Here is a 26,032-nt window from a genome sequence, read left to right as displayed (position 1 = left end):
TTTTAGGGAAGAAAATAGGGAGTGGCCTTTATGAGCTGGAAAGAGGTCTTCAAACTGCTTTTGGTTCATTCATGAGAAGGGGTTGAGCAATGCCCTCTCTCTGACTTGGAGAAGTGTGCCGTGAAGGATAGAACACGTGGTTCAGAGGACCAAAGGATGACTCAGAAGTATCGGAGAGGAGAGCTGAGCTGGGGACCCTCTCTACAGCAGGATTCCACAGCTTTACTGGTTGACCACAGGCAATGAAGGAGATGCCCCCTTTTGATCCCGGGACCAAATGATAAGAAGAAGATGACAGAGATGCAGCTGCAGCCCCAGAGAAACCCCAGCGGCACTGAGATTGCAGATAGTTTTATTTCTTTATTTATTGATAAAAAAATATTAATAGCAATTAAAAAATCCCAAACATTCACAACCCGTCCAGAGTCCTATAAAGTTTGAGTCATTTGTTCCCAGTGGAGTTCTTCATCTGATGGAAATGGTGATTTCAGCCGAAAGGCCCCTTCATGTTTTTCATGGGCGGGTACTGTTGCTCCATCGGCATGGCCCCAAAGCAGTCAGAGGGGTTACAGTGGCCGGTCTTGCCCGGTGGGCCCATGGGGCCTGGGGGACCAGGGATGCCAGGAATGCCTTGCTGGCCCATCGGCCCAGTCGCGCCCATCTTGCCATAGCCTGGAGGACCCTGGGGACCTAAGGCAGGAAGGAGTCAGAGAAGGGGGATCAGGAAACCCAGGTCATAAGAAAAGAAGAAATATCAGTCATGGTAAATAATAGGAATACCTTACATCTGATGACTATTTCTCCAGCTACACCATATTTTCATGAAGACTTGATCTGATCCTGACATTAACTGGACAGTGACAATAATACCACTGGCTAATTTTATTCAGAGTTTCCACCTGCCAAGCAGAAGCCAAGTGCTTTCTCCGCATTATTCATTGAATCGTCGCAACGATTCCATGAGAAAGAAGCTATGATCTCATTTTGGAGATGAGGACACAGGCTCAGAGAGGTCACACACCTGCCATGTGGTGAAGCTACACCTCAGAACAAGGCTGTCAAACTTCAGTCATTTCTCTTAGGCTCGTCGAGGTAATCTAGCCAGTAAGATGATGAGCGGGACCTAAGCTTGCATTCCCTGGCCCCACCACATCCAACTCTCTTCCACTCTGTCATGCTCGCCCAGGTTAGGACTTGAGAACAGGCACGGGATCTCCCACCTAATCCTCAACACTCCTGCCCCACCAACACACACACACATACACACCCATGCCCTAGTAGAGTCTCATACTCAGTGTCATTACTATAGATGTTGGTTGATAGGCCTATGGTTATTTGAGACGCTACACAACTATGTTATGGAAAGAACATTAAGAAAGGAGCTCTCAGCTGTTCCAGATTCACAGTCTCCAAGACTGACTTTTCCTACCTGGGGGGCCGGGGAGACCAATTTCTCCTGCGATGCCAACACCAATGTCTCCCTTTTCACCTTTAGTACCAGGCAATCCTGAAACAAAAGAAATAAGACGTCCCATCCTGGAGTAGAAAAATGATCTACCTGGGTCAGATTATTTGAAACACACATATACGCGCAAATGCTATATTCACAACGGACCTCGTGCAATGCTTCTGTGTGCCCCCGAGAACTAGGCGTGTAACCGGAGGGCAGACCTACCTCTCATCCCAGGCAAGCCCTGCCGTCCTTCTCTGCCAATCTGACCGGGGAGTCCCGGTGACCCCGGGGAGCCTGGCCGGCCTGGGGGACCGTCCTTCCCTGGGGGCCCTGGTCGTCCTGGAGCTGCTACCATCTCCATGGGAAACCGCATCCTGGAGGTGTAGTAAGCCATCCTCTCTGTAAGAAAGGGCAGGGACAGGTCACAGGGCACCCTGGGGACTCAGAACGACAGGCTGCTGGCGGAGAGTCCAAGACAGCCTTTCTTCAGAGGGACGTCAGAGTAAGGAACACACAGGTGGGTCTCCCCCACATTGCTCTCCACAGTGATCTTCCTGAAGCCCAGGTCTGATTCCAGCATCTCTCTTCTCCAGCAGCCTTCATTAATCCATCACCAGCTTCAGAATAAAGTCCAGGCTCCTTGCTTGGCATTCAAGGTCTGCTTCCCAAGCAAGATGCCTAGCCCCCTTCTGGAAGGGCCCATGTTTTCCCCAGTCCCTGGCTTATTGATGTTGGATGAACCGATCGACAGGGAAAAAAAGCTGAAAATGAAACCATGCCAGCCATCTTAAGGCTGCTGCATGCCCCTCTATTTAGAGCTCACTCTCTGCAGACTCATTTGATATCAATTTTCTTGTCTGTCTCCTCTGCTTCAGTGGGGGCTTGGGGCGGGGGGCAGGAGGGAATCATTTTGTCTCTGAACAGAGCAGGTGAGAGGAAAGGCTGAAGTCTAACTGAACAGATGCCCGTAAGTGGGGGAGTGAGGTAAGTAGTAGGGTGCATACTTTAAGGGAAAGGAGGCTGGGGTGGGGTGGAGAAGCAGCTGGGAAGGGCAAACAGCACCCACTGCCAGCCAGTTCAGCTGCCAATTACCATCAAACATTTTAATGATCTCTTGTCTGATGAACCTCTTGATTTCATCATAATTCACCATGTCTCCCTGAGGAAAGAGAAGAAACCTGCCTCAATCACACTTTCAAGTCTGGGGCTCATCTCTCCTGGGAATAGATTTCATGGGAATAAAGGATGGGGGGCGCTGGGGAACAAAGGTCCCAGAAGCCTCCCATAGACTCTGAAGCCAATGTCCTAACCCCCCTAAAGTGGGAGAAAACATTTTGTGCCTCTTCCCAGGGAAAGGGTCTCCACCCTCTCCACTCTCCCACACAGTTAAGAACCACCCATACGGGGGGTCATGCTCTTCTTCTGTAGAGCATAGTAGGAGCTTCTAAAACGGTGTGCGCTCTACCTCGCACACCTGCTCTGTGGGACCAGAGCCCCTGGTGGCCAGCCTCCTCCTTACCATGGAGCCAGGCACCCCGGGCAGTCCGGGACTCCCCGCAGGCCCCGGAGATCCAGGGTGGCCTCTCTCTCCTGCAGGGCCCGGCGGCCCCACGGGTCCCATGGAGCCACTCTTGCCGGGCCCGCCAGGCATGCCAGCTCTTCCCTTCTCTCCTGCCTGGCCCTTCTGTCCTGAAGGTCCCGGGTCACCCTAGGAGGACAGGAAGTCACACAGTCCAGCATTGCCAAGTGCTGTCAAGTTTCTCTCACGGGGTCTCAGTGGTCTGCCCCCGGCCTCAGTGCCGCACCCCGCCCCCAGCATCTCCCTCTGGACCACAGCATCTTGACAGGCTGCCCCGTGTCTGCTCTGCCCACAAAGCAGTCCTTTTAAAGGATGGTTTTCATGTTCTTACTCCCTGCTGAGAAATTTCCATGTCTCCCAGTTGCCCTCAGCATAAAGGTTCAGTTCCTCAGCCAGGCATTCCACGCCATCATGATGGGGTCCCAACTACATCTTCTCCAGCCTCGTTTTCCTGCCCGTGTGCTTCCAGCCACACCTTGCTGGTTATAGTTCTGACTCAGCCATGTGTCTTAGTCCCTCCTGCCTGGAATGCCTTCCCTCTCTCCAGTGTCCTCCCACTCGGCTATAAGGTCCCTGTTCCCTGTGCGGCCTCTCTGGCGCCCCAGGCTGAGTGGATTGCTCCCTCCCTCAGATTCCATAGCATTGCATCTAAAACCCAACAGGCTCCAGTGTAAGTGTGACTGGACTAAGTGGGCACCGGGCCCAAGGCTAGGACAGAGGGCCTGGCAGGTGAGTAAAGCCAAGTGGATGCTCGCAGAATGAATGCATGAATCGATCAGGAGTGAATGGACATGAGGGTTCCATTCTTCCCACCATAGCTAAGAACCTTGGAACAGCCCCACGTGAGAAGTCTTCAGAGACGAGGTTGCTCCAGGTTCTGCCCACTTCTCTTCCCTGCCCACTAGCCTTGCTGTGTCTCCTCTCCACGGCTAAAGTCAGAGCTTCGGGCTGGGCTTCATCAACTCATGAGCTGCTCCTCTCAAACCCAGCCAGTGCCCAACTCACCTTTGGACCTGGGGGTCCATAGAGTCCCTGTTTTCCAGGGGGTCCCTAGAAGAAAGCAGAAGTCAGGGGTGAAGTCTGGGCAGCATCTCCAAACCATCCAGGGGAAACAGGTGTCATGAAAGGACCCTACTGGGTTCTGTGCGAGAAAGGATGAGAACCTCCCTGCCAAGAGCATGGACAGCAGGAAGGGAGAATTATGTTTCCAGGATGTGGCCTCATATGATTGTGTTAGATGGGTTCCTTGTCACAGACAGAGAGAGGTGAGAAGTCAGAATGAAAGGGAGTGCCTGGCAAGAGCTGGTCCCCAGGAGATGTTTATTTGGACTATATTATTATCATTGGCTTTTTTTGACCAGGTATATGGTTTAAAAAAAAGGAAGAGTGAAAGCAAGGCTCACTCTCATCCTTCTTCCTAGTCCCCAGCTCCTCTCCTGTGATAACAAGGGCACCAGTTGCCTGTATATCCGTCCAGAGACGGTCTGTACATACAGGGAGCATCTACCGAGTGAATGAAGAGGGGTCAGGGCAAAGCCAGGAGCTAAAAGAAGCATCCCCGAGAGAAAATGAGAAGCCCAGCACAATGGTACCTCTTTGCCAGCTGCGCCATCCATGCCGGGTTCACCCTGGGGAGCAGAGAGCAATGGAGCTTGTGATGAGCCCCAACCCAGCTTGGCATTTCATGCCTCACCTTGCCCACTAGGCGTGGCCAGCCCCCATTCCACCTGGGAGCCACAATCCTCCCCACCTCCCCCGGACACTCTAGGCACAGGCTGTGGACACTCAGACTCCATGCCATGCTCCAGCCTGGCCCCGGCCACCCCCCAACTGAGCTCTGGGAGGGAAGAGCAGATTGCACCTGCCCTGTTTTTGGCTTGAGATCCTGGCATCTCGCACATTTCCTGGCTCTGAGTGTATGTTCAGTGTTTGCTGAATGAAGGTTGTGAACCTGTGAACCTCTGACCTTGATGAAGTCCCAGAGTTTGGCCAGGGCAGCCTGTGTCAACTCCTTCCCCAAGACAGGAGAGGATGCCCCCTGGGACCTGCTCACTTCTAGTGAAACACTGGGGAAGAGCAATCTATGCTTGCATGGCAGCTGGCAGATTCGTCAGGGGACTCTGGAGGTTCTTAGCCTACAGGCAGGAGGGATGGAGGACTGATGGGACCTGCCTGCCCAGGGCCCATGGCAAGAATCAGAGGAGTGGGTGGCAAGACTCGAGCCTCTTGGCAGACTGGCTGGAGTCATCCACTCCGTTCCAGGGCACTAGCCCCAGGGGCATTGCTCTTGCCTCCCCAGAAGGAAGTCCGCTTGGGTAGAAAGCACCCCAGCCTGCAGGCTAGGAGACCTGGGTCCCTGCCTCAGTCCCCTGGGAGATTTTTCATCCCTGAGCCTGGCAGTCAGTTCCACCTGATGTGGTCTACCTGTCTGGAACCTCTGAAAGAGGGAGTATCGCAGAGTGGCTCCGGACCCAAGTTATGGAGTCAGGCAGCCTCTTAATACTTAATAGCTGTGTGGCTCTGGGCACCCTACTCAACCTTGCTAAGCCTTGGTTCCTTCATCTGTAAAACGGGGACAATCAGACCTACTAAATAGGGTTGCAACTAATAGGGTTGCAGTACAGACTGAATGACAACATGTCAGGCATGTAGGTCACCATTCAGCCCAGCGTCAGGGATCAGTGTATCACAGCTCTGGGTATACACACTAACGGACACTAAGGCGTGGTTTCAGAGTTGCTGAGAGAGTTCCAGCAGTAACACTGTGTTTGGGTGCCTGACGTTTACAGGTTTTCTCTGCGACCAACAAGCTCCCCTGGGGAGGGGACAGGGACAGCTTGTCCTTTATTCCAAATAGGATGCGATCCTTGGGCACAAGCTCCAAGCTGCCATTGTGGTGCTGAATACCCCTCCCTTCCCAGAGACCCCTGAGGTGCAGGCCTGTGTGCAACTGACAAAGTCCACTGGCCCTTTTCCCCCAGGGCTGAGCCCTGAGAGGTGGGGTCTTACCGGGGGACCAGGGTGTCCAGGGGGGCCAGGTTGGCCTGGAAGACCTAAAAGGCCCCTTTCTCCAGTGGCTCCACGGTCTCCTTTCGGGCCCTAGAGAAAAAGATGGAGATGGAGGGAGGGAAGAGTGAACCCCACAGAGCCAGAGGCAGACACTGAGCTCAAGGGACCCTGGCCCCCAATTCCAAGGCCTCAGAGCGGGAGGTGGCACTGCCTGATCTTGGGGAAGGACCCTGGGGTAGCCTCCGGGCCTCTCCGAAGGTCTTCACCCCAAGCCAGTTAGGGAGATTGACTGGAGGCAGGAGAGGCTTACAAGAGGGAAGGAGGGGGGATGGGGACACGCAGGGACAAACACCGGGGAGGGAGGGATGCGAGGAGGAGCACAGCACTCACCACCGCAGAGATTCCAGCTGGACCTGGCTGGCCTGGAGGCCCTGGCGGCCCCTAAAGGGAGACGAAGTCAGTGGGTTGGAAAGAGGCTCGGGCAACGAGGCCCCGGGAGGTGGTGAGGGACCAACTGCAGGAACAAGCCCTGAACTTGGTTATGGAAGCTCCATCCTCTTCCCTGAGCCTTTCTTCCCTCGACTCTTGCATTTGATCTGTGCCTGGGGATCCCTGGGCACACAAGATGCTCACACCTGCTGCTTGCCAAGTGGTACAACTGGGGCCTGCACAGAGGGGATGATCTGGGAGCCAGAGCCAAGCGCAAGGGAGTGAAGTACGTGGCACCTGGGCCTGGATGTCTTCTGAGGACCCCCACCCTGCCGCCTTCCTTCTGTTCTGTTGGGGGGAGCAGAGACGAGGAGCTTGTCTCTGTGCGGAGGCAGGTGAAGGACAGGGGCTCAGCTCCAACCCCAACATCCTCGCAGATAAGCCCCAAGCTCCCTGGTCCCCTGCCGCTCACCTATCACTGGGGGGTGACGAACCTCAACTGCATAGGAGGGCTCCCACCTGCCCCATCTCTCCACATCCTGCCCTGGAGGCCCAGCTCACACGTCACCTCCCTGGTCAGAGCGACACTTCCTCTGAACCCAGGGGGGCACATGGGTCTCTCTCGGAGCACCTCCCTCTGTACTCACAGATGGAAAGTTCTGGAGGCATGGACTCTGTTCTACTCATCTGAAGCCTCCCAGGGCAGGAGTGGCCAGCCCTCAGCAGGGGGCTGAGCTGGATGGATGGAGGTGGGAAGAGGAGCCCTGCACACCCCAGCCCCCCAGTGAGTCTCCACAATTCAGAGTGTGTGATTCTTTCTTTCATCTCTGATGTGGAGCCAGGGCAGACAGGGTTAGACCTGGGGTCCCCAATGCAAGGTCTCTGGACCCCTTGAGAGCCATAAAAACAGTGATGAGGCCCCAGGAGTTCTTGTTGTGGGGTCCTGATCTATTTTTAACATTTCCAAAAGCCTTCAGTGTATTCCCTTCTCTCTGGAACCCCACCAGCTCAGAGCCGTCACACTGATCAAAGGCACCCATTGGCAGTCATCTGCGTTACAGATGCGTCAAGGAGAAGGGAAAGCCATTATTTCATAAACCTCCTCTCCAAGTCACCCTTTGTCAGTAAACACACCACCCACTCACCCGGCTGCCCAAGCCAAACAGGAGTCATCCTCAATCCCGCGCCTGCCGCCTCCTGCCCCTTTGCCATCTGGGTCATTAGCAAGCCCTCTCCCCCAAACACTTGCGGGATGGGCCCACTGCCACCCGCTCCACCGCTACCCTCCGTCCTCTGACATCTCTCCTTCCACTTGCATGTCCTCCCCCTCCTGCCCTGAGGTCCTCCACCATCTGCGCCACAACCTCTCCCAGCTCAGCCTTCCCATCCCCACTCACGCCCTCCTCACACTCCACTCCCCCGTGCCCTGCCTGTCTCAGGCTCTCTGCAGCAGCTACACCCCTGACTGGACACTCCTCCCCCAGTCGGCTCGATAGCCGGCTCCTGCATGTTATTTGGGCCCCTGCTTAGAGACCACTTCTCCAGGGAAGTTGCCTCCCCGCCCTCCCCAGGACATCACATCGCCGTCTGGTCTCTCCGCACTCATCAACATGTTGTGGAAGTTCTGGGATCGGGGGACCTCTCTACCTCACTCGTCGCTGTAGCCCAGGGCTTGGAACAGTGCCTGGCATGAAGCAGGTGCTCAATAATTATTTGTTGAATAACCGAATGATCTTTGTTTGATAAGCAAACTCGAATGTGCCCAGAAAATACGAAAATGGCACAGAGCCGGGGAACTGCTGGATGGGGTGAGCCCAGAGCCCCTCTGGCTCTGTATGGCTGATGCTGCTCCTGCAGCCAGTTCTTTCAGGTCATCATCAGCTTGCCCACCACCCCCGCCACCCAGCCCAATGCAGTCCAAACCCTTAGAGAGACAGAGACTAAAACAGGTCAACTCACAACATGGCCAGGGGGGCCGGGTCTTCCCTGGGGTCCCATGGTACCAGGCTCACCCTGCAGGAGCCAGAGAGAGGGAGAGATGATGCAGACACAGACGCACACACGTGGGCTGTTAGGCAGGAGAGGGCTGAGCAGAGCAGACGGGACACACCGACGGCCAGAGGAACCTCGCTGAGCCCTGGCCTCTAGGTCTAAGCCCTAGGGGACCAGCCCTACCCATGAGTACGGCTGGAGGGGGAAGCAGAGACCAGGCCTTTGTAGGTTAGTGACCCAGCAGCCCATAGAGGGAGGAGCCAGTTATAAGCCTTAAGAGGGGAAGGTCAAGATGTGCAGAGTTGGGGAAAACCTCCCCTAGAAGCCCAAGCAGAGGAGGTGGCCACCTTGCCAGGGAGGAGGGAGGGAGGAAGGGGCAGCATTCAGGACTCAGCAGAACCCAGGGCTGTCTAAAGGCAGCACGTGTAGACCCCAGGCCCTTACCTCTGCTCCGGGCCGGCCACTGCTGCCCGGGGGGCCTGGCTTTCCACAGTCACCCTGGAGGAGAGACAGGCAGCTGGGGCTCACCAGATCGCCACTTGGCTCTGCCACCCCAACGGACTCCACATCAGAGGGGTCCTGCCACATGCCAGTGGCCCCCTGATGCCCTTAAGCTGGCAGATGGCAAAGCCCTGACCCGGTGTGCCAGGCACCAGTGGACTCAGAAGGCCTGGATGCTGGAATGGTGTCTCAGTCAAGGGTCAGGTAGCCTGTCCACTCTAGCTAGGCTGACCCATCTGCCTGGGGTCAAGCCTTCAGAAGAGCCTAGAAAACCTGGTGGGCGGAAGTCACCAGGTCCTTACCTTCAGTCCTGGGAGGCCAGGATGGCCAGGTTTTCCCTTGAAGCCCTGGAAGTAAAAGCAGGAGCTGCCACGTCCCTCGCCTCAAGTAGAGGCCACTTCTCACTCTTCTCCCCCAGGGTCAAACAAGTCAAACCCACCCAAAGTCGTAACTCAGTCCCCAGGGGACGTGGATGCGAGCTGCCCTGCCCACCAAGGCACCTGCCCAGCCTTGGAACCTCCCAATTCCCAGCCCCTCCCTGCAGCTCAGCTTACCGGGGGTCCCATAAGTCCAGGAGGGCCAGCAGGACCGGGGTCCCCCTAGGGAAAGAGACCAGGGGCACGGAGACAGGAGCTTTGTCCAGCTTGCACCCACTCGTTCACCACTGTCTCCCCCTTTTTTCAGCCCCTCCCCCAGCTCTCCCAGGGTGGAGGGTTTGTCACATGGGGCTTGGCCTCCGACTTGGCTGTGCACCCTGAGTTGAATCCTGGCCCCTCTCTGAACCTGTTTTCCTTCTTTTGGGCACAGAAGGCAGTTGACCTTGATGTTCTGCCCTTTGCCATGGCCCCCTCCTTTTCAGACACCCCAGTAAAACCAGGCACAAGGAGCCAGGGCTGCCCAGGTCCTTCCACGTCTGCAGCCTGTTCTTTCTGAGGCCCAGCCTAGTTTCTTAGTTGATTGAGCTTCTGGGTATAAATTTACTGCCTTTGCTGTGCCCTGCTAGCACATCCAACCTGGTTAAGGCCTACTGGGAGAATGGAGAAACCGTGGGGCTCTGGGCCTTCAGAGAAGTGGGGTGTGGTGAGAGGCAGACTGAGGGAAGGGGGGCACCTCCTGAAAGCCGTGTGGGGGATGCGATTCAACTCCCTTCATCAGGGTTCCCTTGGTGTTGGCTCTTGGGGAAGGAAGGAGAAGGAAGGGGGTGCCCTCCTGGGCCCATGTCTCACCCTCAAGCCAGGTTTGCCGTCCTTCCCATCCAGACCATCCAGACCGGCGGGGCCCTGGACACGAGGAAAAGGCGCTTCTGCATGTTTTGCTGCAGCCCTCGGAGGCGGGAGCCTGACCAGCCCTGCCTCCCTCTCCACCCCATCCACCGCTCATCCCACTCCCACCCCTAACATACACACACACACACACACACACACACACACACACACCCCATCGGTCAGGCTATGACACACTTACCTGAATCCCGGGAGATCCTGGTGGTCCAGGGGGACCAGGCAGACCTGATGGGCCTCGAATCCCTTCACTGCCCTGGAAACGAGCCCCCCAACAAAGTCAGCAGGACCTTGTCCCTCTCCCTCCCCTGGACACACCAGCAGGAGAAGGGACCCTGGGCCACAGGGGCTGGTGGCTACTGGAAGTCAGGACAGCTGGCTTCAAATCCCAGTTCAGTTCTGGTCTAACTGATATCCCACATACCACTTGCCCAGGAAGATCTGTCTTCATCTGTAGAACATCCCCTTTCTGCCTGCTCAGCCCAGCACCTTCCCCAGGGCTGACCGGGGACTGGCCTGGCAGGTGCTCGGTAATGCAGGCTGGGCCTCTGGTCCTCCAGATGGAACAAGGGTGGCTCCTGTCCCCAAGGAGCTCACAGTCCAGTGAGAGTCACAGACCCACGACAACCAAGGGCAGTGCAACAGTCCCTGTGCTCTGCGCGTCAGGGGCCCTGGGCGTTCAGAACAGAGTGCAGCTCACTCTGCTGGGAGTACGGGGGGGGAGGTGCGGCGGTGGTGCGGTCAGGGAAAGTGTCACAGAGGAGTCCGCAGGCACTGGGCTCTGAAGGGCGGCTGGGATCTGGGCAGATGGAGAGGGGGAAAGGATGTGCCACTGGGGACTTCAGAGAAGGATAGAGGTTTGGAGGGGGAGACATGCCTGGTCTAGCCAGGGTGTCTGAGGAGCCTGTATGGTGCGGGGTGGGGGTGGCTGGAAGAGTTAGACTGGGGGAGGATGCTGAACCCTATACTAGACTTTATCAAATGGACTAGTGGCTTTCAAACTACTTCTCAGAGTCTGGGGGCTCCTGGAGGACTCTGGAGGAGTTGGGGGCACAAAGTGGAGACCCAGGGTTGGGACTCCAGACCCCTACCCCTTGCTTAGCCAGAGCAGCTCCACTTGCATATTTGTTTATTAAGATTTTTTAAAATATGGACCATTTTTAAAGTCTTTATTGAATTTGTTACAATGTTGCTTCTGCTTTATTTATTTATTTATTTTTTTTTGGGCCCAAGGCACGTAGGATCTTAGCTCTGCCACCAGGAATCGAACCCACACCCCCTGTGTCGGAAGGCGAAGTCTTAACCATTGGACTGCCGGGCAAGTCTGCTTTATAGATTGAGCATTCACATGAGATTCTGTGTGGCAAAAAGCCCTGTGATGGTGGTTTAGTCGCTAAGTCGTGTCCAATTCTTGTGGCCCCCCCATGGACTGCAGCCTGCCGGGCTCCTCTGTCCATGAGACTCTCCAGGCAAAAATACTGGAGAGGGCTGCCGTTTCCTTCTCCGGGGGATCTTTCCCACCCAGGAATTGAACGCAGGCTTCCTGCATTGCAGGCAGATTCTTTATCAACTGAGCTATGAGGGAAAAGTCTTGGGGACTACAAAATAAAGCCCGAAAAACACCGCTACAGGCACTGGGGCGCCACTGACAGTTCAGAGCAGGGGAAAAGGTGGGAGCTAACGAGTGAATTAGAATGTTTATCGGAGAAGGGAGGGCGAGGCAGGCAGCAAAGTAGGGGAAGTGGCAGCATTTCCCCAGGGGGAGGAGGCTGGCTGCCCTGGAGCAGTCAGCGGTTGTGGGGCTCGCCAAGGGGAAGGGCTCCCGCCAGAGACCCCACGGGAGGGGTCGGGGGAGAGAGCTTCGGGTGGTACTGCAATGCCACCAGCTACCAGGAGGGGTCAGCACAACCCCAGGAAACGGCGGCTCCTCAGGGAGTCAAGCTGGAGAACCGCTGGCCAGAGGTTGGGGAGTCAGCAATGACTGGCCTAAGGAGAGCAGGCAGCCCTGGATACAGAGCCAGCGCAGAAGACTCTGGCAGGGGCCGCCACCCAGGTGAAGGGAGGTGGCACCCGCCACTGCCTCAACCATGGCTGATCGGGGAGGCAGCAAGGGTGTGGGGCTGGGTATCGGGGGACAAATCTTAGCTCTTTTGCTATCTTGCTGTGTGTCCTGGAATGCTGGCGGCATTCCAGGGCCTTCCAGCATTCTCTAGGCCTCATTTCTTCACCTGAACAGTGAGAACCTAGACCAAGGTGGCCCCTTCTGGAGTCCTTTCCCGCTTTCAGAGGAAAGAGGCTCCCCACGAGGCTACAGACCTCCTGCCCCTCCCTCTGGGCCGTGATCCTCCCACCCCAAGCTCACAGGTTGATTACGATTACGGGCCTCCTGACACCTCCTGACACTACCCGCCTGTCACATCTGGAGAAGCCCAGAGGGCGGGCTGAGTCAGGGACGTCAGCCTCCAGACCAAAGCAGCGGTGGTTTAGATGCTAAGTTGTGTCCGATTCTTGCAACCCCATGGACTGTAGCCTGCCAGACTCTTCTGTCCGTGGGATTCTCCATGGCAAGAATACTGGAGTGGGTTGCCATTTCCTTCTCCAGAGGACCTTCCCGACCCAGGGATGAAACCCAGGTCCTCCTGCATTGCAGGCAGGTTCTTTACCCGCTTAGCTACGAGGGGAGCCCTAAAGACCAAAACCAAAAGCAGAGCCACACCCAGGGATGGCCGGTGCGGGCACTCCCCGACTGCTGCTCCTTCCCCCCCTTGTCACCAGGTCACAGGCCATGCCTGCCCTCTTTGGCCCTTGGGGACACCCTGAGCCTGGCTCCCCAGGAGCCCCATTCCCCTTTCCTTCTGTTGTCAGACCCAGAAGGCAAATGCCCAGAGCTCCTCTCACTGCCGGGCGGGGGGTTCCCAGGCTTGGATGTGCTTCTCTCAACTCCTTGCCCTGCCCTGGAGGAGCTGCAAGCTGGCCCGGGCCACCCTGTCACATTCTACTGGGCCACCTCTCACCACACCCCTCTGCCTTTTCCCCAGCCACCCTCTCCCACTGGGAGAGGTGCAGAGATTGGTGGCACAGAGGCCAGCAGGCATCCTGGACCCAGCAGACCCACTGGTCTGCTCCAGCTCTGTTGCCCTATAGAAGTTGCTGGGCCCATTCTCGAGTCTCTCTGCCCATCCCTGCTGTAACCGAGTCAGTCCTTGACTTTCTGAAGGCCTGATACTAGGGGTGGGAGGGTGGGAGGGGGCAGACGGGCTAGGAGCTGCATGGCTCAGATCTGTGAGTGTGGCCAACTTGGGGGTCCTGCTCACCTTCTCTGCTGGGGGGCCGGGTGGGCCAGGTGCTCCAGCCTTGCCTGGGAATCCAGGGGGACCCTAAACCAACAAAGGAGCAGGCAGGGATGAACTCAGGGCTGGAAAAGAGCTCCGCTTCCTTCTTCCTCTTGGATGTCCTTCGCGTTGTGTTAATGTGATGTGTTTTTTTTTTACTTCCGGGCTGCTGGGGCCCACCCAGGAGGCCTTGCTCTCCAGGTCTCTGTTCCTGGAATCAGGCCTGACCACCCAGGCCGTTCCTCCTTCCGGGCCTTCCTCCCTCCCCTCCCCAGGCCCACCCTCATGCGGCCTGGCCTCACCAGGCCTGCCCCTGCCAGACTGGGAGCACCGCGCGACAGAGCTGGCTTTGTGTCTGCACTCACCGGGGGGCCTGGAAAGCCGGGCTGCCCTTGGAATCCCTAGGGGAAGAAAGCAACGGGCAGTGTGCTGCACCACCGTCTCTCTCCAGCCTGGCTGCCCAGGTGGAAAGAGTGACACGGTGAGGCTGCTTCGAGTCATGGGGCCTTGTCCTCCACTCTGCCCCCAAAGGCCGGCAGGCGAGGCTCTGGGCAGGAGGTGAGAGGTTACAGCTCAAGGATGGTGGAGGCTGGGAGGCTACAGCTGGTCCCCACTCCCATACATAAGAGTGACCACCAGGGAGAAGCCCCCTTCCCTGCCTCCCCCCAGCCCTTCACAGTGGTCAGAACAACCAGCTAGGTCCCTGTCACCACTCACCTGGTCTCCTTTCTCACCCGAGCTTCCTTGGGGTCCTCGCTCTCCTCGGGGACCCTGTCACCACAGAGAACAATGCAACCTTCCCCGGCAACCGTCCTGTCCCCAGACTCCAGGGTAGGATCAGGGCTCTCATGTCCACAGCCCCCTGCCCCCTTCCTCACTCACCGCTGGGCCTGGGGGACCTGGGAGGCCTTCAGATCCTGGTGGGCCCTGGTGGCACAAAGGAGCAGAATCAGCCCCTCTGGCTGGGGGAGGGGGGAGATCCGGGCTTGAGGCAGGGGATGGGCGCAGAGCAGAGGCAGGGATGTGGCGGAGGCGCTTCCAAGCTGCAGGGCTCCTCTCCCTGGTCTGTTTGGCCGCCCCTTCCCTTGCCTGAGCTACTGAACCAGCCTCTTAACGAGTTCTGCCACTTCTGAGTTCACTCTAAGAGCCAGCTCCTCTTCTTCAACACAGCTCTGATTATAACACCCTCTTGCTCCAACACGCTCCATGGCTCCCCTCTGCCAACTGAACGCTGAGTTTTGAGGCATCCTGTGATCTGATACCAACTTCTGACTCCTGCTTCACTTCCTTCTCCGTTTCTTATCTTCTGCCTGGCTTGGTCAGACTGCCGTTCCCTGAATACTATACTTTCATACCGCTGACTGCCCCTCTACCTAGAATGTCTGTCATCCCTTATCCTTTCCAGGTCTCTTGAAACCTTATCAAACCATCGATGGTGCCAATCTGTTCCAGGGGTGCCCCAACCCGCGGCCTCTCCCTCTGGGATTCCCCAGCATGGACAACCATATGTCCTTCCCCACCCTCGACCCTGAAGCTCCATTCAAGCCTTAGCTCCAATGCCACCCCCTTAGAGAGGCCTCCCTAACCCTCTGTCTACACATCCTATTCATGGCTCCAGCTTGATTTTTTCCACCAGTCCCATCTCTCCTAATTTATATGTATCTGTTTATTCATCTGTTATCTGCTTGTCCCACTGGGACTTAGTTTCCTGAGGGCCAGGGGCCCAACTGCCTATTTTATCCATCAAGGCATCTTCAGAACAGAGCCTGGCACCTAGAAGGCCCCCGGAGAAAGATGTGTTATTGAATAAAGGCACAGCTGGGGTTTACGGCATCCTACCTGGCCTCACCAGCGGCTGTGGGTGGGCGGCATGAGTGATGGGGAAGGGAAGACAAAGGTTTGGGGAGGCTGGAAACAAACAGGGTTGGGTTCAAGTCCAGCCTCCACCCTCATTCACTAACTAGGTGCATGAGGACCCCGGGTGAGCCCTGTCACTGCGGAGGCTCCCACTGATGACCAGAGCTCAGGGTGGGTCTGGGACATTGGCTGCGCCACCATTGGCTCTGGGTGGCCTGAGACAGGCCTGGAGGCAGCAGGGTCCAGACTGTCGGGCTGGCTCTCCAGCCTGTAGGCGAGGGGGTGGGAGGAGGTCCCCTCTTCCAGGCAGCCCCTCCAGCCATCTCCACTAAACCTGGCGCGATCCTCCTCCTCGCAGCTGCCGCCCCCGCAGCAACCAGCCGGCAGCGCCGACTGCTCGAGACGCAGCTGGAGGATTCAGGGGGTTGGGAAGCAGGGGTCACGTCTCGCGTTCATGGGGCGGCTGGGAAGCTCTCCAGGCGTTGGCAGCGGAGGAGGAGGTGGGCGGGCAGGGACCAGCCATTTGAAGCCCTTACTCCCGCCCCCTCGCCGGAGAGCAGCACTCAGACACTCACCGATTCTCCCTTCTCTCCCGGGGAACCCGCGTAGCCTCGCTCCCCCTTGATGCCCTGACAGGCAGCAAAGAGAGAGGGAATTAGCCCCGCGGCCGTCTGGCGCGGCGCGATGAGAGGGGTGGAGACTGCAGCTGGCACCCAGACTGGCACTTGGGCGCAGATGGCTCCTAGGAAGAGGCTGGGAACCAGTGGGGTGGGGTGCTCTCGGAGCGGGGAGCACAGCTCCCGGTCTCCCACCACCATTCGGTGGAAAGGGGAGGGGGGTAGTCATGTCTACCGAACTCGGCCTCTGGCCTCCGTGGGGTTTCCCCAACTTTCCCTCCCCCTCCCCACCAGACAGCCTTTAGTCTGGGAGGCTCTGGGGGCTCCCCCCAAAGCAGAGAGGTGGGCCCAGTCCCACTCCCAAGGGGGCTTATATGGCCGGGGGAGGGGAGGGGAGGTTGGTCTCTGAATGGACAGCCTGGCAGAAAACACCAGCTGAAATGCTTATAAAGGAGGAAGCCCACTGAGGCTGCTCAAGCCTGGCCCTGTTCTGACCACCACCCCTGGGCACCGGCACCCCCCCGACCCCAACCCCAATCCCAACCCCCGCCCCACCCCGCCCTGCCCCCGACCTAGGCCTGCTTACTCACAGGCAGTCCTGGGGGGCCCATGGCGCCTGGGTAACCAGGTTGCCCTGGAGGACCCTGCAAAGAAAGGGAGATGTGATGGGCCAGCCCTTCAACATTTCTGTCACCCTCCCTGGGTAAGAGGGCGGCCAAGGCCAGCCGGCCTGCAGCTGCCCCTCAGCAGGCCCAGTCCACCCCGGGGACAGCCACTAGTCCACCCCCTGGAACAGCCACCACCTCAGGCCGTGTCCCTTAGGCCAGCTTCCCTCAGTGGAGACCACCATCAGAGGCCTGGACCCTGGGGGTTCAAGCTGAAGGAGGAGACCCCCGGGCAGGGGATGATGAGGACCGGGGCTGGGGAGTGGAAGGGGCAGGCTAAAAGCTGCAGGAAGAGGGAGAGAGGAAGCCCCTGGGGATAGGGGTGTCTGCCCCTAACAGGAGTGAGGGCACCAGGAGATCAGCTTCCTTGGATCCTGAGGGGTTGTGAAGATCCCAGTGCTGAGGGGATCAGGGCTGAGGGGCAAAGAGTTTCACCTCCCGTCTTCTACTTGACAGCCGTCCCAGGGGCCCAACCTGTCTCCCCAGGGCTCTTCATGTATCACCACCCCCCTGCCACTCCCTCTTACCGGCTCCCCCTTCTCTCCCGTCAGCCCCCTGAGGCCTCGCTCTCCTTGAAGACCCTTGGAGAGAAAAATCATGAGAAACTGCAGGGGAGGGAAGTCCCCACCCAGCCCCTGCCTCCTCCCCACGGCCCCGCAGCCCTCTGTTCCCATTCTAGGCAAAGGTGGGGGGGGGGTGTGTGGCTGCTGATGGCCCCCAGAGTGTCCCCAGCAAAGTGACCATAGGGGGTGGACCCAGAAGGGCAACACTGTCAGAGGTATAAATTCCCACATATGGGTGCCTCTCGGGAGCAGGGGCCCCCACAACAGGCCACCAGAGAGATACCCCTGCCCAGGCGGGTGACGGTCACTGGTGGGCCCTACTGGGACCAGTATCCAGGATGCACCTTTAGGAGGGCAACACACGTGCTCCCTCCAAGGGGCGACTGTCAGCAGAGGTGTCCCTAGAGTGCTCCCCACCGAGATGTTTTACCCGATGCCCAACACTTACCTGTCCAAGCCCCCCCCACCCCAGGCAAAAATCAACTTCCTTTAGGGATGCTGGGGAAGGACTCAGGAAGGCTCCCTCCAGAGCAGTCCCTGTCTCTTTAGGGATATCCGTTGCAAAGTAGAGTCCCCATCCCTCATCCTCAACCTGGACTTCATAGATGCAACACACACTGTTAAGGGGCCATGTCTGCCCCTTCTCCCTCATGCCTTCCAGAGACACGGCGCCCAAACCTTTCCACGACACAAGACAGATGGCTAGACGGACAGATGGCCCCTCCACCCAAGCAAGCAGAAACAGACAAGGTCCGGCCAGGATGAGGACGTGGGGACAGATGGAGCTGGGACAAGGAGGGGCCCTGCTCCCTGAGCCACCATCACCAGCCCTGGGAGGAGAGGAGCCGACCCCGGGAACATGAAGTCTGACAAAACAGGAGGTTAGTTTCCATGACCCAGGAGGGAGCAACAGTGAGGATGAGAATGACTTAAACGTACTTGTGATGATGACGAAGGCAGAGCAATTAACGACACCGGGCAGAAGGAGGTGGCCAAGACACTGGGCAGAAGGGGCAGGGCCCCGTGACACCCAGAAACCCTACTGCTGGCATCACATGCCCAGCTTCAGAGCAGACTTAGCCCAGAGCCAAAGAAGAAGAAGGGAAGAGGAGGAAGCTTCCTCTAGGATGATGGGAAAGGTTGCAAGCGTGGCCGCCTTGAAACCCCCGGGGCGCCTCTGGACCAGCCCCGCCAAGCAGCAGGGCAGCGAACCCGTGCCAGCCTGCAGTGTGAAGCCCTAAAGCTTTGGCATCTCTGCCGGGCTCTGTGCCAGGCGCCTGGCAGGGCCCCAAGAACTACTTTCAGCAAATCTTCAGTCAACACCAAAGGTGGGAGAAGCAGGAGGCAGAGTGAGAAGGGAGGGAATAAAGAGGCCCCTAGAGGCACCAGCTTAAAATAAGAAGGTAAAATAGCTCTGGAGGATTTAGGGGGGAGTGATGTGTGATTGTGGGAGAGAAAAAAGGGAAACGGAAAGGGGGAGAAGACAGACGATGAGAGAAAGAGAGAGAAAGCAGAAGAGGGAGAAGGGAAAAATGGAAAGAGAGCCAAAGACTGGGAGGCTGTCCAAGCTGCTGGGACCTCAGGGAACCTGTGTCGTTAGCTACCGAGCCTGCAGGGTATGACGACGATGACACACACACACACACACACACACACACACACACAAGGAGGAGGGAGGCCAGGCCACGGCAGGAAGGGAGACGAGCAAAAGCCACAGAGACCTGGCTGGCAGGGGAGGGGAGGTCGAGCAGCGCTAGGTTCTTACAGGCAATCCGGGGGAGCCAACAGCACCAGGAAAACCTGGGGGGCCCTGGTGGGAGAAACAGGCAGGTCACATCTCACAAGCAGAGGAACCCTGGGTCACGATCTGGGGCTGAGGGCTCACGGGGAAAGGAAGTCATGGGGGTATTATCAAGGCAGCTAGAAAAGAGACTCGTCCCGAGTCTTGGCCCAGAAGCCACCTGCTCCTCGCCTCGGCTCCAGGAAGAATGAATGGCTCTGCTGACGGCGGAGACGCGCAACAGCCCCCGGAGTCAGACCACGGGCCCACATCTTCCCACGTCCAGGTGAACCCCAGTGCCAGAGTGGAAGCCCATGGTGCCTGTTACCTGACCTCCACGGGCCCCCAGGTCGGGGCTCCCTGGTTCTAAGAGGGCTCCAACCGGCCAATTTTTTTTTTTCCTCCAAAGGAAGCATTATCGGTTCTTCTAGGTTTTCCTAGTCACTTCTACGTCCCTGCCATGTCAACACCAGGGGAGACGCTCCTAGGCTGGCCTCTGCAGGCTTCTGCTAGAGACTGGCCCTACAGAGCCATGGAGGGCGGCTCCACCTTAGCTTCCGGCCCCTGCCTGCAGGTTGCCACACGCTTTCCTGGCAATCCAGACCGTGAGCCGTCGTGCAAAACATAGCAGGGATGGGGGGTGGCGGGGAGTGGGAAACAGATATGCCCTGAGGCCTCCTCCACAGGCAGATCATGGCAGAGCAGGCCGGCTCTGGGGGATTCGGAGGTGGGAGACCACAGTCCCCGCAGATGCTGTGACGAGGGAAAGGCAGAAGACGTTCCCCTTTCTGTCCTGCCCAGCTTCCTGGGACAAGGCAGCAGAATGGTGTCTGGGTTTTACGTCTCCTTTGAGAGCCTCTCAAGCAGCCCAGAAGACCACGGATACTCACAATAGGGCCTGGAGGACCCGGGGAGCCCCTCATACCGGGTGGACCCTGCGAAGGAAGCCATGGAAATAAATGAAGAGGCTCAGAGCTTGCAGCGCCGGGGCTCTCCACAGCCCCCTCTGCAAGCCTGCCACAGAGTCAAGAGGCAGCTGCTGTCAGCGCTGGATGGTAAAGCTTTCATTCGGTCCGTTCAATCATCCAACTAACATTTATCGAGCAACTGTTACGTACTGAGCACCAACCCAGGTGCTGAAGACACAACAGTAATCGGGACGTTAAAATCCCTGCCTTGTGGCGGTTACGTTCTGGGAAGAGGTGGACAGGAAAGAATAGAACAGGGGCTGGCACGCAGGCGGTGCTCAGCAGATACCTGCAGTGTGCTCCCGAGGGAAGGGAACACAGGACGCCAGAGGGCGAGGCGCACGGGGCAGGGAGAGGGCCTGGGGCTCAAGGGATGTGGGGTGTGTGGGGTCTCCCTTCTAGAGGATGGTCAGGGAAGGTCTCCGGGAGATGGGGAGGGACAGGGAAGCCTGGTGTGCCATGGTCCAGCAAAGAGTCGGACATGACTTAGTGATTGAATATCTCACTGAGAAGGTGATCTTTGGAAAAAAAAAAAAAAAAGGGACGGGGCTGAAGGGGTGAGGGAGCGGGCCCTGGAGAAGAAAGAGCTGCAGGCCGAGGAAGGAAGAGTGGCTGGGGGCCCAGCACTGCGCGGAGGCCCCGGGCGCCAGGCGGGCAGATGAAGCCAGTGCAGTGAGGGGTGCGGGGTGGCCTGACGCCTTAGTGCCCCCTGAGGGACTCCCAGGGGGAGACAAGGAGCCACCAGAAGGTCCAAGGAGACCACTGGCAGGATGAGACTGCCCTCAGGAACTGAGGCTCATTGAGGTGCAGACACCAGCCGCCTCGGGGCCCAGCCCAGACTCTTACCTCTTCTCCTCTCTGGCCAGGCAGTCCCGGAGGACCCGGCAGCCCGGGACTCCCTGCACAGCCCGGGTCTCCCTCGTGGTTGTCCCCCTGGAGCGGGATGGACAGTGAGTGTGAGCAGCCCCGTGGGACACGGGGCAGGAGGCGAGGAGAAGACGGAGGCCCACTCACCCGGGCCTCCTCGGCTCTCGGGCGCTCCCGCTCCATGAAGCACTGCGGACGACAGCCAGAGGCCCGGTCAGCGTCGGGGGTCAGCCGGGGAGCTCGCCCCCCACCAGGGCCACCCCGAGCCCCCCACCCCCCGCCCCTGCTTCCTACCTGGGCGCAGCTGTCGAGGCCTGGCACGCCGGGGATGCCCTGGTCTCCCTTCTCTCCGCTTTCCAGGAGGGCCACCTCGTGGGCCATCTTGCCCTGGATACAGTCCCTACAGATGCTCTGATGAGGAGAAGGGGAGGGCGGTGGGGCCAGAGCCAGAGAAGGGCCAGGATGGGCCGGATCGGGGGAATCCCTGCTCTGAACCCAGCCCGGGGTGCCCTGCAGACTAGGCCCCCACCCACACTCTTAAGACCTCCCCAGCCACCGTTCTCTTCCTCCCCAGCCACATCCCTGCGGCTGCTTGGCTGCCTCCTTGGGGAACCGGTCCCAACACTGGCTTTGAGTTTCCTCCAGGAAGAAGCTCGGGTGGGGCCAAGCCAATGCCACTTTGCAGAGAGCCGTGTGGGAGGAGGCGGAGGGGCCCGCCGGAGGGAGGACCATCTGTCCCGGCTGTTCCTGCAACCTGCGCCCACTGTGAGGACATGCCACCAGGATTTAGCCTGAAAAGGCCAGCTCCACACAGCAGCTCCTCTGCCCAAGGGAGCCAAGGAAACAGCTGCCGGCCCTTCGCAGCCTTGGGGATGGGACGGCAGGTCCCAGGCCTGAAGTCTTCCTATGACAAGAAAGGTCCTCCTCTTTCCTGGAGGCTTTAACCTCTTGGGGTCACAGACCTCTCTGAGAGTCTGATGGAGGCTATGAGTCCTCGCTCCCCCTCAAAATGAAACCTACTAGAGAAAACTAGACTACAGTTTCAGAGGACTCAGGAGCCGGGCGTCTACCCACGGCCTGGGGGGGTGGGGGGGCCGTCCGTGGGCCTCTAGAGGAGCTGCCGCTCCATCGCCACTGTTCGCTGTGCAGCTCAGTGATAATGGCTGTCATTGACTCAGCACTCGTGACACCAGGCGTGGTGACAGGCCTCTGCACATGATCGCGTTCAACCCAGACAGTGCAGTGAGGCGGGTCATCTTACAAGCACTCTGGAGATGAGAAAGCCAAGGCTCAAAGAGACTTAACTTTAGATAAGTTAAGTGGGACCCTGGATTGGAGTTTGATCTGAGGGTGTAATGAGCACTCTGTCCACAGACTCAGGCTTTCCCTGGGGTATGGGGGCCTGTGGGAGTCAGCACCCCCTGGGGCGCCATCGGACCCCTTCTCCAGACCACACTCGGTTCCTGTCGGGGGCCCTCCATGGAGCACTTGATCACGAAGCTGTCAAATGACATGTTACACAGAGAATGCTGAATGCTACCTTTGGAGTCATACCATCACTTGCCCGGGGGCAGACCTTGGGGAACCCTGGCTTGCCAGAGGCCTAGGGTGGAAGAGCAGGGGTTCGCTGCCACAGCCTCACCATGATCCAACCTATAACTGTCGCCAGGTTAGCCCAACCTCAAGCTGCTTCTGACAACGACTGCTGTCCACAGCAGGGTGGGGAACCCCATGCTCTGTTCTGAGCAGAACCGCTGGACTCATGGGAGGTCCAGAGCACTTACCAGCCAGTGCTAGAAGGGGGTGACCAGGACAGGGGTGCTCCGGAGGCCAGGGCCTGGGAGGGACCCCTAGGGCTGCTGAGCTGGAGGAGGAAGAGTCCTGATCTGGTCTTTAGAGGTGATTGAGCAATGAAAGGCTGTGTCACCCATGGTGCCCAGCGTGGGAGGTCAGACCAGACCACAGCCCCGGGGTGTGGACTTAATGCTGCTGACAGCCCTGGCTCAGGCCAGCCCTCCCGCCAGGCCCCAGCTCCTGGTTCTTGCACCACTAGAACTGCCTCTCAAACCCTGCTCCTTCCTGGATTCTTTCTGAATTGACCAGGGGACAGCGGAGGCTTCTTCCAGGCCCTCACCCAGTCTTAACTGTAGCGCATAACCCTCGCAGGCTGGAAGAGTGCACTTTTCCCCTCCCCGCTCCGCCCCAGTGTGACCTCACCAGCGGCAGCTGCGGGCAGGTCTCACAGGTGCAATTGACAAGAGCACCTGTGGCCACGTGGGTGCCTTTGCAGGATTCCTTCAAACACTCGTTCAGCAAACACTGACTTGGGGGGTCTGTTCTGAGCCGGCACTGTGTTAGGCCCCCTTATACAGATGTGTGGCATGCCTGGTCCCCACAAACAGCTCCATCTGCAGCTCTCTGTGAGCGGGGCCGTGCGAGCGGCGCTGTGCAGCTGAGCGCTGACTATGACATCCCCTTAGGGGAAGCCTTGCCGGTTCCCATGCTCTTCCTCTGACGCTCTTACCTTCAGGAGGTGCTGTTCAATGGGCAAGGATCCCTGCAAGAGACAGACACGAGGTCTCAGAAGGAGCATGGGGACTTAGGGCACCAGGTGAAGCCTTGGGAAGCCACGTGGGATCCAGGCTTCTCCCCGCCTCGGAAGAGGGAGGGAAGAGGGACCCGCACTGAGACTAAGGGTGCTGGCATGGCAAATTCAGCCCTGAGAAGAGGAGGGGAGGTGGTGGGCAGTGAGATCTGGCCAGTACCTACCAGTTCTGCAGTCAGCCCAGGTTGTCCTGGCAAACCGTTGTGCCCGGGCACCCCCTGCAGCCAAGAAGAGACACAGGTGAGTGGACACCTCTCTCTAGCCTGCAGGTCCCTCTGATTCATCCTCACCATCACTGCCCCTTCCCTTTATCCTGCAGAGATGAGAGCCTGGGCTGGCACAAAGCTGATTTCTATTCTTAGCTCGAAAGTCTCCAGATGGTTTGTAGGGGTAGTTGAGGTAGGCCCAGAGGGGGAACCCCCCCCAATAAAACAGTCCAAACGAGTTCTTCCCCTGCACGTTAGGGGCAGAGGGTCTTCTCTGTAGTAAATAACTATGGTTTCTTTCTGTGCTAAGTACTTTTCCTATATTTTCTCACTGTATTTTCTCATTTAGTCACCACAATTGTTTCGGTGTGTTGGGTGTTATCTCCAGCGTAAAAACAAGACGAAGAACTCGGAGAGGCAAGTAACTTGCTAAAGGTCACAGGACGAGCAAGGCACAGAGGCAAGACGCAGACTGAGGACCATTGACTTCAACCCTCCTCTTAACGACTATTTCAGCATCATTCCTCAAAAAGCATCTCCCAGAATGCTCATGCACACACAGGGTGGAAGCCGGGAGTCAGACCCATCCAGGTGCAGATCCTAACTGACCACCTGCACAGCTTTTGGCAGGTTGCTTGGCAGGGGAAAAAAAATCTCTGCCTCCATTTCCTTTTCTGTAGTTTAGGGGGTGGCGTAAAGGAGATCATGGCTATCAGGAGCTTCGTACAGAGCCTGGCACCTGCGATGCTCATGTTAAATGTTTGCCACCCAGACTCTGTTCCCCTTACAGACACACAATGCACATTTGCATATTAAATACTCCATGGAGGCTGGGCGTGTGTTCAGTTTTGAATCCCCAGTGCCCTGCAGGAGGCACACATCAACTGTGTGCCGCGTGAATGCACTGCTGCTCCCCCCAACGGGGTTCCCTTGGTCTACTCTGATAGCCGGCCTCCCTTCAAGGTGCAGTGCCCAGCAATAGAACCTGGCATCCTCCCTGGCAGCCCACCTGACTTCAGGCCAGGCTCCACCAGGCCTGAGACGGACCTAGAGCCAGTCTCCCCCGGCCCCTCCTGCACCCCACGTGCCGTCACCCAGCCCTGCTCATTCCGAGCCCTCAGTGAGTTAAGAAGGTAAAGTGTTTAGAATAGCACCTGACCATGTTCATTCTAATCATGCCCCTAAAGTATCAGTCACCCCTGCTCCCTTCTTCATTGCCCATGTGTTCGTTCAAGTCTGAGACTGTGAATTTCTTGTCCTGCCCTCCCAGCACCCCATCTCCCACTTGGTTCTACTGTAGACTGAAGAGCTACCTACGCACCGTCCACTAGCTATAGAACCGCACATTTCTTAATGTCTGTAGGAATGGATGTCATTACTGGAGTTGGGATGCTGTGTATCTCTGAGTCTGTTCCTGTGCCTGAAGAGAGTTACTGCTGGGCTCTCTCTTCCTTGGAAGGACTGCGGGAGACCACAGGCATGGGGACCTGCCCCGGCCTAGCATGGGGCAGGTGCCCACTGGCAGCAGCCTCAGCTGGGTCTCCAGCACTGGTGCCAGACGGGGACTCTGGTGCCTGGGCCCAGACTTGGTGGCAGTCATTCTTTCTGCCTCGTTCCCCCAGCGTGTCTTGGCCAGGTTCACATGACATCAGCGTGTGCTTGTTAATGGGTCACTTTGAAATGACTCTCACGCTTCTCCTGGCAAACCGCAAGCCCCCTGCAGACTGATTCCTGTTTCCTGGCCATGCGGCAGGAAACCTGGACACTTGGTAAAGGTGAGGCTGGCCTGTGGGGGACCCAAAGTTGGCTCTGATTCTGAGCTTTCAAAGAGACAGAGAACTGGAATCTTGACAGAGGCTTCCATCAGCAAAGGGGGTCCCCAGAGCCAATTCTCAGGCTAGGGTGGAAGCCGGTGTATAATAGATCATCAGGGCAGAGCGAGTAGTTTGTAAAAATCTTCCATGTGATTCTCCTTTGCTTTTACAGGTGAGACTCACTCGTTCAAGAGCTGGGAGCCAGACTTGCAGAAGCCACTGTCTGTGCCTCCCAGGGTCTCTGGGAAGTGTGGCCTGGCATGCAAGCCTGGGGGAGCCACCCTGCAGGGCAGTGGAGGTCAGACAAAAGTGCCCTGCTCGGGAAAGCCCCAGTCCAGTGCTGCCAATTCCTAGCCGATGACTTTAGACAAGATATTTCACCTCCCAGAGCCTCAGTGTGTTCAGCTGTGACTTGGGGATAACACTGCCCTCCTATTGGAGTTGATGTAAGGCCCAGATGAATGCGAGAGAACAGATGTAAAATCATAACAGTAGTTGTCATAATGATGGCTAAT

General features: G+C 57.7%; 1 protein-coding gene across 5 annotated transcripts in view; it reads right to left on the bottom strand.

Moving 5' to 3' along the window:
- Positions 1–435: 435 nt before the first annotated feature.
- Positions 436–26,032, bottom strand: part of COL16A1 (collagen type XVI alpha 1 chain) — a 55,083-nt gene continuing 29,486 nt past the window's right edge. For 4 of the 5 annotated variants that reach the window (XM_068968238.1, XM_068968242.1, XM_068968243.1 and 1 more), the window contains 29 exons: positions 23,662–23,715; positions 23,417–23,449; positions 21,187–21,303; positions 21,040–21,081; positions 20,872–20,958; positions 19,948–19,992; positions 19,043–19,087; positions 17,242–17,295; positions 16,640–16,693; positions 16,008–16,061; positions 14,458–14,502; positions 14,293–14,346; positions 13,941–13,976; positions 13,558–13,620; positions 10,428–10,499; positions 10,190–10,243; positions 9,518–9,562; positions 9,266–9,310; positions 8,907–8,960; positions 8,430–8,483; positions 6,432–6,482; positions 6,042–6,131; positions 4,625–4,660; positions 4,038–4,082; positions 2,973–3,161; positions 2,546–2,612; positions 1,676–1,852; positions 1,430–1,507; positions 436–690 (listed from right to left, as the gene is read on the bottom strand). In XM_068968238.1, coding sequence (XP_068824339.1) covers positions 488–690; positions 1,430–1,507; positions 1,676–1,852; positions 2,546–2,612; positions 2,973–3,161; positions 4,038–4,082; positions 4,625–4,660; positions 6,042–6,131; positions 6,432–6,482; positions 8,430–8,483; positions 8,907–8,960; positions 9,266–9,310; positions 9,518–9,562; positions 10,190–10,243; positions 10,428–10,499; positions 13,558–13,620; positions 13,941–13,976; positions 14,293–14,346; positions 14,458–14,502; positions 16,008–16,061; positions 16,640–16,693; positions 17,242–17,295; positions 19,043–19,087; positions 19,948–19,992; positions 20,872–20,958; positions 21,040–21,081; positions 21,187–21,303; positions 23,417–23,449; positions 23,662–23,715 — 2,043 coding nt within the window. In that variant the 3' untranslated portion in view covers positions 436–487. The remainder of the gene's footprint in view (positions 691–1,429; positions 1,508–1,675; positions 1,853–2,545; positions 2,613–2,972; positions 3,162–4,037; positions 4,083–4,624; positions 4,661–6,041; positions 6,132–6,431; positions 6,483–8,429; positions 8,484–8,906; positions 8,961–9,265; positions 9,311–9,517; positions 9,563–10,189; positions 10,244–10,427; positions 10,500–13,557; positions 13,621–13,940; positions 13,977–14,292; positions 14,347–14,457; positions 14,503–16,007; positions 16,062–16,639; positions 16,694–17,241; positions 17,296–19,042; positions 19,088–19,947; positions 19,993–20,871; positions 20,959–21,039; positions 21,082–21,186; positions 21,304–23,416; positions 23,450–23,661; positions 23,716–26,032) is intronic. The other variant, XM_068968239.1, reaches the window with a different exon arrangement.

This window comes from Capricornis sumatraensis, chromosome 3, assembly GCF_032405125.1.
Source record: "Capricornis sumatraensis isolate serow.1 chromosome 3, serow.2, whole genome shotgun sequence".
NCBI classification, from domain to species: Eukaryota; Metazoa; Chordata; class Mammalia; order Artiodactyla; family Bovidae; genus Capricornis; species Capricornis sumatraensis.
The sequence above is the reverse complement of the archived record's forward strand: the minus strand, read 5'-3'. Positions and strand labels throughout refer to the sequence as shown.